Source organism: Centruroides vittatus, unplaced genomic scaffold (assembly GCF_030686945.1).
Source record: "Centruroides vittatus isolate TY-2023 unplaced genomic scaffold, ASM3068694v2 scaffold_861, whole genome shotgun sequence".
Taxonomy (NCBI): Eukaryota; Metazoa; Arthropoda; class Arachnida; order Scorpiones; family Buthidae; genus Centruroides; species Centruroides vittatus.
Genome location: NW_027122718.1, coordinates 10,842,012 through 10,856,166, shown reverse-complemented (window position 1 = coordinate 10,856,166; position 14,155 = coordinate 10,842,012). Strand labels below are relative to the sequence as shown.

At 32.5% G+C, this 14,155-nt stretch overlaps 1 protein-coding gene across 1 annotated transcript in view; it reads left to right on the top strand.

Moving 5' to 3' along the window:
• Positions 1-4,465: 4,465 nt before the first annotated feature.
• The window catches only part of TfIIFalpha (transcription factor IIFalpha), a 47,002-nt gene continuing 37,312 nt past the window's right edge, over positions 4,466-14,155 (top strand). Inside the window, exons 1-2 of the mRNA XM_067288622.1 lie at positions 4,466-4,691; positions 11,062-11,111. Coding sequence (XP_067144723.1) covers positions 4,641-4,691; positions 11,062-11,111 — 101 coding nt within the window. The 5' untranslated portion in view covers positions 4,466-4,640. The remainder of the gene's footprint in view (positions 4,692-11,061; positions 11,112-14,155) is intronic.

The window sequence follows — 14,155 nt, the reverse complement described above, 5'->3', positions numbered from 1 at the left end:
TGGTTAATGTTACCTATGGTTCCAAGATGGCAGCTAGTCTCTGATTCCAGCAAATAGAAGAAGGGAAACAGTGGGGACGCACGTTCTAACCTAACCTAACCTAACCTAACCTATTCTGATAAATTACCATAATTATTACCAACAAAATTATTAGAATAGGTTAGGTTAGGTTAGAACGTGCATCCCCACTGTTTCCTTGCTGGAATCAGACAAGTCGCCATCTTGGAACCATAGGTAACATTAACCCAAATTTTAAATCATTTAAAATGAATACTAGTAAATGATGTATTGCAAAATTATTATTATTAAATAATTCTAGATCCCTTTTAAGTTGATTTCTTTGTGAGTTGCCCTCCTCTCTGCTCTGTGGACACTAAGAAGGTCTTTTTAATCATATCCATTATGGTTTGGTCAGGAAATGTGGGACCTAGTCTGACACATCCAGGAAAGGACCATCCTCAAAAAATTGTTGGGGTTGTCTACCAGGGTTTAATACTGGGACACTAAAGCAGTAGACTGACTCTAACTGCCTTGGTCAACAAGTCAATAATACAGTATATTGTATATGTATAGTGTTGTGAAAAATGCTGATAAAGTTTTTAGAAGAAAATATTTTATGATATTTCAGGTTTGAGAGATTCAACATAAATTGTGCTTCCCAAAATAAAACTGTAATAGCTGTCAGTTGATCATGTCATAGCATATCATTAGTTGTCTTCTCCACGCTGACAGACTAAATAAAATCTTAACGACCCCATTGCTATAACCAGCACTTTGAAAATGGCATTTACTAATTTAGTAGATTCTATCACAAACATTTTTTTTTTTAAATATCCCGTTTCATTTTTGTTAGTTCACTGTAGATATAATTATAAAATAAGTGAAATGGAAACTAAATCACTATTGGAAGTAAACTGCATAAATTTTTGGTAAGCACATTATCAGTACCAACTGAAACAAGGCCTTTCAAAGTCTGATATGAGGCTCCTTTTGCCTGTTTTTGAGCAATGAAATATGTAGAATGTTTAAAAAAAAAATTATTAGTTTTTATTAATATAAAGTAAAGAATGTTTCTTTATTAATTAATGACAATCTTAAAGATTATTTTGTTTGTTATTAAAAATAACATGAATTTATAGGGGTAGAAACCACTAAATCCCCTAAGTTTACTCAAAAGTTCGGAAAAATTTCCAGATGGGAATTTATTATTAATGATACAGGTGAAAAGCTTAAGATTTAAGAAATTTAAACAAATACACATGCTAATAAAAGAAAATTCATCAATTTAAATACAGTATATAAATTAGTAAAAATTTTTGGTGAGTAAAACTTATTCATGTTTTCTATATACTTTCTCAATGATTTTAACTATACCTTACTAAAAAATTAACTAAACATTTTGCAAATAAATAAATTTAATTAAATATAAATATTAAAATATATGCACAAGACAAGACACGATTAAAACTAAGATCAGCCATTAAAATTCAAATAAATTTCATTCGGTTTCCCAAAGCTTTCAAAACCCAGTTCATTGATAAAATTAAAATCACAATGAAGAATACGATTAATACACAAAAGTCTAAAGGAAATGTTTTCCCGCTTATTCGAAAATCCATTAGAGTATTATCATCCTGTCACATCCGAGGGTTGAAGTTTCATCCAAGACTTCTGGAAGGTTTGGGTTTTGAGGTCATATACAAAGCAAACTGCCAAATTCGAGTTACAAAGTCTAGTCCGGTAAATAAAGTCACAGGTTGGTAAAATGCATCCCTTTTCATCACATCTGGCAAACTGGAAGATTTGTACCATCTTGCACAATTATAAACTCCAATGTCTCCAAATTCTTCTTGAATTCCTCCAGTTCTTTTTTTTTTTTTTTTGGCTTTTGTGAGGTGAAGGCTGAAAATAAAATTAAACATTGTGAAAAGCAAAAATTGAATTTAAACATTTAATCTGAAAATTTCACTTATCTGAAAAGATGATTCCGCTAAGGTTCGAAGATGTTACTGGCATCGTCCATACCAGGATCCATTTTCGATTTCTTGCAACCACCAAAGTGAGTATTTCTTCTTTTTCTTTAGCAGATTCTTTAATTCTGGAGGGTTCCCCTCCAATAAAACGGTCCGATCGGACTCAATGTCCTTGGTTTACATTTCGGACTCAATCTCGTCATAGCTCATATGAGCCAATCTCAGTCTGAATGTTTTAGACTGATTCCAATGGAGCTTAAGAAGCCCATTGGAATCAGTCCCTCCCTGATCTACAATATAGCTGCAGTATTCGAAACCTGTGTTCACTTGAAATATTAGGCCTGTGTACAGGATTTAAAAAAAGATACATTACCTTTTCATAATGCAATTTATTAATTTTTACAATATAATTATATAAAGTAACAATGCAATATACAAAGTAGGAACTAAACGGATTAAAACTAAATACTGTACGAGCATTTATTTATTGTACATCGTTACAATTCCAGGCTGCAATTTTTAATTTATTTAATTTAAAATACACAGTTTCCATCTGAAATTAGTAGTGGCTTCCCTCTGTAAATCATACTTTTCCTTCAACAATAAAGTCGTGTCAGTCATATACCTAACACCTTTCATGAGGAAATTTTTGAATTGAAATGACGTGACTTCCCATATAGACCAGAAATTTGTGTATAGTTAATTGGGGCCCTCTTCCCCTGATGTTTCCATGTCTGGTCTTGACATTCATCTATCTAATATCGTTCTCGAGATTAAAGGAGGACAGTGAAAATTTATAGGTTACAATTTTTTTCAAATTGCATCCCAATAAGTTATATATAATATGGCCCACTATTTTATTAACATATCATTTGACCACTGGATAGACTGAGTTAAGGCATTAGTGTACTGTTTTGGAAGACACTGTATCTAATCCGAGTGAGCAATTTTCTGGGAATTTTTCATGTTCCGTCTGTTCCAGATATGTTGGGTTCCTTCCCTTATCAGTCGAAGAGGCGGCCCCATTGTAGGCCTGACGAAACTTACAATAGGCATGGGAAAAGATATTCTAGTGCCCACAGAGCTGAAAGAATTAAAGTATCTCGTGTGCATGGTCCTAGAAAATATATTGCCACTTCACTTTTAAGGATCTCTTATAGCAAGCCCATTAAGGGTTCGATCAGGCCTACAATGGGGCAGCCGGGTGGTGAGAGACGGGGCCTGACATATAGTATATATACAGGTAATCAGTGGCGTAGCTAGGGGGTGCGGTCCACACCGGGCCGCTGGAATCGATAGGATCATGGGGCCCCAAAATCGCAAGAAAAAGACCCGAAAAATTTTTCACGGCAATCAGAACAAAGCAAAATTTGGCATTTGGATGCTTGAGCTGGAGCCCTTTTACACAGGAAAACCAGCAACTTAACTGTAATCTAGTTATACACTATATAAACCACTACACAAAAATATTTTAATCCGTTTACGTAAACAAAACAAAAAAATACTAACGCATCGTTCATCAAACGAAAGAAATTGAACGTCTAAACGCAATGTTTTTAACGGAATAAATAAATTCAAAAGCCGAAATTTATAGAAAAAAATACTTCTTTTCGTTTGGACGTTCCCGATTACCATTACGGAAAATGGACACCTCTGCCGAAAAATTTTTTCGGGGCCCACAAATCTGGTTCCGCACCGGGCCCGGAGAACCGTAGCTACGTCACTGCAGGTAATTCTAAATAAATTAAAACTAAATAATTCGAATTTTAGACACATTCCGATAGAATTACTGTAGATACATATAATTGACGGCCGGATGGCCGAGAGGTCATGCTTTTTTTTTTTTAAACTCTTTCCGCCCTGTGGGCACTAAGAGGGCCTTTTTTAGAAGGCCCACTATGGGTTCGGCCAGGCCCACAATAGGGCGACCGGGTGGTGAGGGACGGGGCCCGACGTATCCGAACGGACCACCACCCCGAAAAATTCCTGGGGATTATTCGACCCGTTCGGATTCAATCCCGGGTCCCTCAGAGCGGTAGGCTGCCACCTTGACCGCTCGGCCATCCGGCCGTCCGAGAGGTCATGCTGGCAGCTTATCGCTCTGGGGACACGGGATCGAATTCGAACGGGTGGATGAATTTTTCGGATGGCGGTCCGTCCGAATACGTCGGGCCCCGTCTCTTACCACCCGGCCTCCCCATTGTGGCCCTGGCCGAACTCATAATGGGCTTGCTAAAAGAAGTTCTCTAAATGCCCACAGAGCGGAAAGAGTTGAAAAAAGTTATATATATAATTATTGTATCTATAGTTCAAACGCTTAAATTAACAATATAAATTTTTTAAATGCTTTAAATATATTTTTATTATTTCAAATATTTTAAATTCTTCCAAATAAAATTATAATTATAAATTTAAAATAAATTATTTATTTATTTACTCACGAGAGAGCGCTATTTTTCAAGCTTTGAATGTAGTGCTAGTTTAATGTTTTCTCTTACTATATACGGGAAGGGACGAATGTGCTGTCAAGTGTTTTGTTTGTTAAATTAATTTCTTAATTGTAGTTCGTCCTATATTTTTTTATGTTTAATTATATACATATATGTATATTTATACACGTCATATAATAATATCCGGAAGTAGAATTCAATTTTTTTGAATGTCAAAATGGTGGATAATCCAAGTCAAGCTGTTCCCGGAAAAAATGTACCTCCAAAGGTTAGTTTTAGTTTAATCTTATGAAAATAAATTTCACAATTTGTTTGTACGCAATATTCAAATATTACGTACAAACAAATTCCGTGTATGGAAATGTTTATTGTGATAATATTTAAATCTTAACATGTATTATTATGCTTAAATTTAAATATGAAATATGTATAGATATTCCTCTAGGATTAAATTTACTAACCACCTCTAGGTACAAATGCAGCTCAGAATAAGGTTGGGACCTTAACATAGTCCCAGCTCCTCAGTCTGAGCTGCTCCTATGGGCATGGTTCCTTCATAGACCATGCCCACAGGAGTAAAAAAGTAGGTTAATGTTACCCTAGGTATCAAAGATGGCGGCTTGTCTCTGATTCCAGCAATCGGAAGACAGGGAACAGTGGGGACGCATGTTCTAACCTAATCTAACTTATTCTAATAAATTACCATAATAACTACCTCTTAACCTTTTACAGGTGTGTAATCCCTCTTTGTCCAAACTCGTAACACAAATAGGTGTATACAAACGTGAAAAATTGGTGCATTAATTATAAGGACGAGATTACGCTTTCACTAGCGTGGCAGGCCCTTATGAATGATAGTTTGTTAGCCGAGTTGGTCAACTAATGCGCATGCATCAGTATTACGTAAACGGAAAACGTGAATTCGAACATAATTTTGACGAATTTGTAGTGATTCGAACGGCAGTTCCAACGAAATTCATATTGCCTGATGAAGAACCGATGTTTGTAGTTTGAAAACGTTTGATACACCTATTTGTGTTACAAGTTTGGACAAAGAGAGGGTGTACTATAGATTACTCCCTATGGAATTTTAGGACTTCGATTATATACTTGAACTCAGGGGACCGAGACGAGTTCAACGGTACCCTATTTTTGGACCGGCGACGAAAAATAAAAAAGTTATCACTTTTTAAGTTACCATACTTTTTTAATGCTCTCATGCAGACGGCACCGTAGTTGCTAGTATTGCCATCTTGCGGTAAAGTCTGCAAACCGTGACGTCGGACTACGGTCATCTCCAGTAGGGTTGAACACGCGATACGAGAGCGGAGAGAGCAACACGACTTCCGATCATTGCGCGATCGCCATTTCGGTTAATGTTACTTATGGCAGCAAACATGGCGGCCCGACCGACCTCTCGTATGGGAGCCACCACACGGTAGTTCTTGAACAAAGTAAAAAAAGGGGGGAAACGTCTACTAAAGGCAATTTTAACGGCAAGCACGCGACTCCCGATCGTGATAGCGAGGCCGACTTAGCGGAGAGCGACGCAATTCCCTATCATTGCGCGATCGCCAGAAAAAGGTATGATAACTTTTTTATTTTTTGTCTCCGGTCCAAAAGTAGAGTATCACTGAACTCGTCTCGGTCCCCTGAGTTCAGATATATACCCAAACAAACGAAATTCCATAGGGAGTAATCTATAGTATATTCCAAAGAGAGATTACACACCGGTAAAAGGTTAAGAGGTAGTTGTTATTATTTTACAGTGTTGAGATGGAGTTTAGTAAATTACCATAATTATTAGCAACCAAATTATTAGAATAGGTTAGGTTAGAATGTGCATCCCCACTTCCCTGTCTTCTGATTGTTAGAATTGGAGACGAGCCGCCATCTTCGATACCTAGGGTAACATTAACCAAAAAGTCAATGGAACTAATAGTTTATGTACGACTCTTTGAGGTCACACGAAGGGACGTATGAGTTCCTTTGACTTTTTTTACACCTATGGGCATGGTCTACAGCTGTTAAGATCTCATTCAGCTCATTCAGAGCTTCAATTTTATTTTTCCCTGAACATAATAGCAAGGTTGCAGCAGAAGTTTTCAACGTGAACGTTGGACGTTCGGCACTACCTTCATGTAAGCCTAGAAGTTTGACAATGGCATTTGGAACATCAGTGGAATTGTGCTCAACATTCCAAACGCCATTGTCAAACTTCTAGGTTTATGGGAAGGCAGCGATGAACGTCTGACATTTACGTTTTTGCCGGCCGCAACCTCGCTAATATGTGAATAATTGTATTGACAAAATCTCTATCAAATTTATTTTGTATGCGCAGATTGAGATTTTTAGTTGGTATAAGTACATCAAAATTGGAGTGTACTGAAAAATTATTAGATGATGATTGTAGTTTATTTTAGTTTTGATGTGTGTGCCGGAAAACTAGGACATTCAAAATAAAGGATAACATTTTTTTATCTTAAGATAAGTTTTGGTTTTGGTTAATTTTTTAAAACAAGTAACATTTAAAGCAAATGAAGGTAATAAATTTTTTAAAATTTTATGTACATCAACAGAATGTAAGAAATTTTGTAAAAAATGTACACAAATTTGAAATGCTATTCTCATGCATGCATGAGAGTAGAATGAATTTGTAGATTAGAACAGAGAAATCATCTGCTTTCGTTTGATATTAAGTATTGCAGTTATTTTTTTTAGGAATTATCATAGTGATAGTAGATAGACAAGGTAATCAGCAAAAAGTAGAAATTTTTCATAAGCTTCAAGCAAACATGAAAAATTGTTAGACATTTTGTGACTGCTGACATAGGTCAATAGCCTAGGAAAAGGTTGTCACAGTAGTAGTGGAAAGCCAGATTTGATTGGCCAAATGTACAGTTAGATAACAGAGGCAAATATAGCCTGAAGCATGCCCTCAATATGAAAGTTTATCTCAGTTTCAACTCATTGGCCAAAAGATATGTGATATCAGACAAAAAACTATGAAAAGGATAGTGCTTGGCACAGGGTATGTGATTAGAACAAACCCAAGTCAGGAATGAAGACGACAATTGTCCACTTTCTTCAGAAGGACTATAAATGCTTTTGCACTTGAGGTAATCATGGATGATGAGAGTTACTATTCTTTCCTGCCTATTCATCCTACATCCTACAATTTAACTTTGTAAAGAAGGGAGAAATACCTGATAACAAGAAGAGATTGCACTGCAAGGCAAAATTTGGACAAAGGTTCTAACCTGGTTTACAGTCAAATCAAAAGAAACATCAAATTAAATACCTGGCTCAAATAGGCACTAGGAATTTTGACCCATGAAAATGAATAAGTGCTTGAGCACTTATTCAGAAAATACAGGTATTTTCATTAAACAATTCTGTACTATGTTTAATGAAGTGGAGAATTTAAATGTATTAAATATTAAAGTATGTTGGACAAATAGAATGTTTAATTCAGAACCTTTGAAGATTGATGAGTGAATAAAAATTGCTTGGTATATATTTTCTACAATTTTAGTTTTAATGATGGATTTTCAATATTTATAAGTACAGTAATACCTCGACTTACGCGAACCCGGAGTTACGCGATTTTCAAATCTCGTCGATTCATCTTTTGTTTGAGCGCCACGCAACTCTTGATTACTCACTCCCCCACACTATTGTTTAGCTTACATGTTCGGACGTGTTGCGCGGAATCCACGCGTAGCTACAGTTTATTTTGTGTTATTTATTTCTGTGTTTGTTATATCTACGGAGACTTCAGAGACTCTACTATGTCATCCAAACAAAGTAGAACTGATTCTTCTGCATCAAACAAGAAAAGAAAAACTTTATCTTTGGAATGTAAAGTTAACATTATTAAAGACTTCGATACAAAAATGAAAATTTGTGAATTGGCAAAGAAGTTTGATCTACCGGAATCGAAGGTCAGAACAATTATAAAATGTAAATAAAAAATTCTCGAAGCTGTGAAAACTTGACAGCAGGCCTCAGTTCAATTGAAAAGGGGTTTAGAAAATATAGACTTCAACGAAGAGCACATTTCTTCTACAAAACGAGAAATAAAAAAATTATTAGCATGCTACGAGGAACTTTTGCGGGAGAAAAAAAATCTATGAGCCGTCAGACGAATTTGTTAGATTTTGAAGCCTTCTACATCAAAATAACTTTGGTTTACGATTTTAATAATATAATTTGTTATACATATGTATTATCTAAGATTTTATTAAACATTTTTTTATAAATTGTTTTCTTTAGTCTTTGGCCCCAATTAAAAATAATTTGTATGTATTTATATGAGAAATTATACCCAGAGTTACGTGGCTATCGCTCAGTTCCACCTATCGCATAAGTTCGGGGTATTGCTGTACGTTGCTCTCAATGCTTTATGTAAAATATATAAGTGAACAGAGCAAGAAAATTGATTAATAATCAAACTCTTTTTAGTTATATTTGATATAAAGTCAACAAGTCTTTTTAGGAAGAGGACTGCTTGTGTGTCCACAGCCTAAAATTTATAAAAAATTCTCTGTGCAGAAAATTGAAGAATAATAGAATCATGTTATTCTGTTTATATGTGTAAAATTTCCTATATTTATAAATACATCTCTACATACTCTACATCTTTATTTATTTATAAAAAATAATAATAATTATTGAATGAATACAGTAGAGCGCCATTTATCCGAAAGTCCATCAACCGAAACGTCTGTTAACCGAAAGCTTTCCAGTCGGACTGTGTTGTGCTGAATCGAACATTTTTGATACTAGATTAACTTCTAAAGTATAATTTTTTGTTTTTATATTTTTCAATATATTTATTTTGTTTGTACAAAATAAGGAAATAATTTTTAACGATACAATAGTCACAATTATTATTATAAAAATTTTCGTTAGGCTTAAAATCGACGAAAATTCAACGCAAAGCGACACGCAATGGAGAGAAATTTCAACATTGGATAGATCAAATATATTTTTTCGTACATAATCGGTTATCCGAAAAATCAGTTATCCGAACAACCCCAGTCCCTAATTGATTCGGATAAACAATGCACTACTGTAGTTAGTAAATACACCGAGATGTTTCTAGGGAAAGTTACAGCCAGAGTGGTTTCCCGTTGCCTTCTCTGGGGCATGATGTTACGCGAGGGGAAGTGCCTTCCAGGAGGTCTTTTAAAACTATATTACATTATAATAAAAAGAACTTAGTATTAATTTTGTTATCTATAATTATCCCTATATCATTTTTTACAGTTATGTTCTATTAATTTTTGTTTTTTGCTTACAAATTAGCTTATTTTTTATCTGTTAAAAGTTGTTCTTTTTATATTTGACTATTGTTTATTTTAAATAATGGTATGATATTTAATATCAACATTGTATAGTTTAATATCAGAATGTTATATCATTAAGTACAAATATTTCCCAATTCTCAACTTAAAGAAAACTGAATGATATTTAGTTTAATTTTTCATTTATATTATTAGATATACAGTGCATTTTCACTAATCTAAACCTGTACTAATCCAATGTCTGCTTAATCTGGACTAATTTTTATTATTTTGTTACCAAATGTTGTGGCTAAAACAAAAAGAAGTTATATTATTTTTTTAAAAAATGAAGAATTTATGAAATTAATATATGCTATACATTTTAATAATAAAATATGTAAAAATTTATAAACTATATGTATTTATCAAGGTGAATATTCAAGGGAGGGTGATGGGGTGATTGTCCTCCCTCAAAGATTTTATTATGAACGTGAGCATAAACTTTTAAAATTGGTGCCAGAAGTTTAGTTTATTGGGTCGCCAAGAAATAAAGCATGATAACAGTAAAGTTTACTGTAATAATTATAAATATAATTAATATTGTTTATTGTGTTACATGAATTAAAAGTTGTGTTTTTGAGATTTGCTGTTGAATCCACTGCAGTATGTCGGCAGCCATTTTTGACTCCTGTTTCTTTGTAATCCTGCTAATCCAATCTTTTCATAATCTGAATTCCACATAATAATTCAGATTAGCAGAAGTATATCATATATAATATTGCCAGATTTTACTTGATTAATACCAATTAGATTTGTGATTTTAAGTATTAGATGTAGTTTAATGAAGACATTTGATTAAATGATGATTTGATTTTGTTTTTTTTCTCATTACCAGTTATGGTGTCTGAATCAGATTAAAAGTTCATTAAATGATTTGAAACAATTATTATTTGATAAAAGTATTGTTCTTTACATCAATAATAGTTTGTTTGAGTATCAGTTATAAATAAAATACATTTCCATTTATAAAGTAAAGAATTTTATTAGTTTTTCAGACTGTCTTGGAGCAGTATAATAGTTTTGCAACGGATAACAATAACAAAGAATCTGCCTAAAAAATAAAGATCAATATTACTGATATTGATAATGTTTTTTAAGTAAAGATGATAGAGATTATTTACATTGCATATATTGTTTGTTATAAATTCTGATAGTTTACTTTTTCTTTGAAATACTTATTCTTTATATTAATAACATCTTTCACCTATTTAGGGATAAAAACTAATTCATAATTTATAAATATTCATAAGTATTATTAAAATCTTTATTATTTGAAAATTTTAATTTTAGGTTAATCAAGGTGCAGAGGTGAGCCAAGAATATATTGTACGAATTCCCGAGTAAGTATTATAAATTAATTGTATTAAGCATTATTAATACAGGATTTATAATAATATTGTGACATTAAAGAAACTTTATTATAAAAAGTTACTAAAACGGATTGAATGATGATATGAATGCTTCATACATAACATTCACCTGTTCAATCAAATATAGTGATTGATTGTAAAAAATTCAAGACACAAGCATTAAAACATTTCTCGACAGCATAAACAAGTTAACAAGAAAGAATTTTTTTTATAGTTATGTTTAGTTACTTATGATGATAGCTTTTTATTTCCATTCTTTCAAATTTCAAGGATGGTTTTGTTAAACTTTGACTGCCAACTTAACTGTTGATATTCACAGGAAAACCTCACATAGGTAAATACATCATCTCATCTGTTATTTTGACAGTTGATAAATAATTGTGAAAAACTTTTTATCTTTGTGTCTATTGCAATAACTTTTTTTTTCTATAAGGTTTGTTCTATAAGCCTATAAGATAGTTTTGAAAATAGAAACTAGAAAATGCCAGTTGTCTACCTTAAGTTTTTGTACTGTATTAGAGGGCAAATTTCATAATTATACTATTTTTATTTTACAAGAATATGTGGAATTTTTACTATTATTTATCTAAGTTGATTGATTATGAAAATTAGTTGCATTTGATCACTTTTTCTCATGGAAACTACTATAGTTAGAAATGAAATTTTTTTAGAATTTATATTTACAAATGTCTGGGAATCAAACAGTGTAAATAAATTTTTGTTTGCTTTCTTAGTAATTTTATAAATATTATTTAAATTGTACCTAGTGGAGTGGAAAAATTATATTCAAAGAGTACTACTATAAATAGCTTTACTATAAATGACAAATTGTAATGTAGCTTTTTTTCTGTTGATATCAATAAAAACAAAATTTATAAAATTTATAGTGGGAATTCGACACAATGTTTTATATGGGTGGATAGTAAGCTGTCCATCATATACATCCTTGCCAGGGAAATTAGACTTTTTTGCATATTTAGTAATTATTATAACTTCTTATTCAGGAGGCCAAAAATGTTTTATTTTGAAACATTTTTGACTCTACTTGAGTCAGCTTCAGCTGAAAATTATTTGTAAATTCTTATATCATCAAATGGAACATCAAATAAAACCAAATGAAATTATAGCATTTAAATTTAAACAATGGCACATTAGAGAATGATTGATATTAATTATATTGAACTATTTGGATAAACAATAGATGTATATCTGCTTCATTAATCTTATGAGAAATCCTTCTCCACTCTCTTCTATGAGAGCTGGTCTATCCCATAATATCCTAACTTTTCAGTTACATGCCTGTTGTGCCAGTGAAGTGTTGATGCTGTACTGTATAGAAGTAATTGAATGAATGTGTTCTTTTAACTTAATACCTAGGAAACAAATGGTGAAACCTATATAATAGAACCACAGAGCTTAAATGCAGATTTTGCCAATATATTAGTTTTATTTTCATTGCTATTCAATATGCTCATAACTGATGGAGATCTTACTCCTAAAGTAAACACACTTTTTACTGAAAGGTGCTACTAATGTTGCTGCAGCTTTGCCTGTAACTGTAACATCTCTTTCTTAACTTTATCTTCTATTTGATTTTGTATGCTTTCCACTCCTCTTTCTTTTTTTTGCACTCTCTCTTATTTTTTTATAGACTGCTTTAATGATGTTATCAACTAAGTTTTAGGGAAGCCATGCCTTAAGCTATTTTTCTGATTCTTGTGAATTCAGTGTTTGTCAGCAAGGCTCAAATAATGTGAAATGGCTCTATTTACCAGTTTATGTGTAATTGTATCATTAGATTTTCAAATAATGAAGGATTCAATCACTGTAGGTTTTTTAAAAACTTTAGTATGCAGACTGCTACCATTTCTAAATATTGTTAAATGAAGAAAATTAATGTTACTATCAGTAGTGAGTGATAGCACAACTGCTGAATTATTGTTGATTTCATCTGTAAACTTTTGCACTGTCAGCTGACTTCTCTAAACAATAAATATATTGTCTATAAATATATTTCTATCTATCCATCTAAGTGTTATTTCAGCTATATCTTTCAAGCAGGTGACTCCATAAGTACCTATGGGATCCCCATACTCCTCTGTTTATAACATTTACTGCCCCAAGAAAAGTAAGAATTATTTAGGATTACATTCATATAGGCTACTGTTGATTTAAACTTTCTTAATACCACTTCACCTTTTTCAAATATGTATTCCTTGGTAAAGGATAGACTACTAAAATGCATTTTAAATGTTTGTGGTGCCAAGTTTTAGGGACTATGTTTCCTTGCATATTTTACATGTATTCCAGAAGTATACTTACAGAACCCATCTGTCAAGGACAACAATATTTATCAGATCTAGATCTGAATCATATTCTAGTAATACAGAGACTGGATGTAATTATGGAATACAATGCATAACAGTATTTGTTCTGATATCCACACAAACACTGCCAAACAGCATCACAATTACATGTATTGTTTATCACTATTTTGTTTCACCAGTTGCTGGTTTAATATGCCAGAGTGATAAAAATATTGCAATGTGGCAAAATTTATACTATGTAGCCAAAATCCTGGATACTGATCTGCTGATCAGTTTGATAAATTACAATTGCATTCCACAAAAATAAGTATAATAGAGTCTTGTTTTATGTGGAATTGATATACGTAAATTCATGTTTTTCTAGATCGCAAACGATTAGGTTAACTCAGTCTTAGTTCCATTGAATCTACCTCTTAATTTAGCAAAATGTGCCTTTCCAGCTTTTGCACTTCCTGAACATTGAGAACTACTGAATACTGCTTACTGGTGTGACTAATCTGAGTCACACCAGTATCTGGTTTGCATGTATTTTTCTGAAGTACTTGATATAATATAATAAAATTTGCCATGTATATATAAAAATGTGTGAATAAAATGTTATTCATTATAGTAAAATATATTTAAAGTATTTTACTTAAATTTTTAATGTTTTCTCATTTTAAATGGTTGCATAAGTGTTGAGGTAAT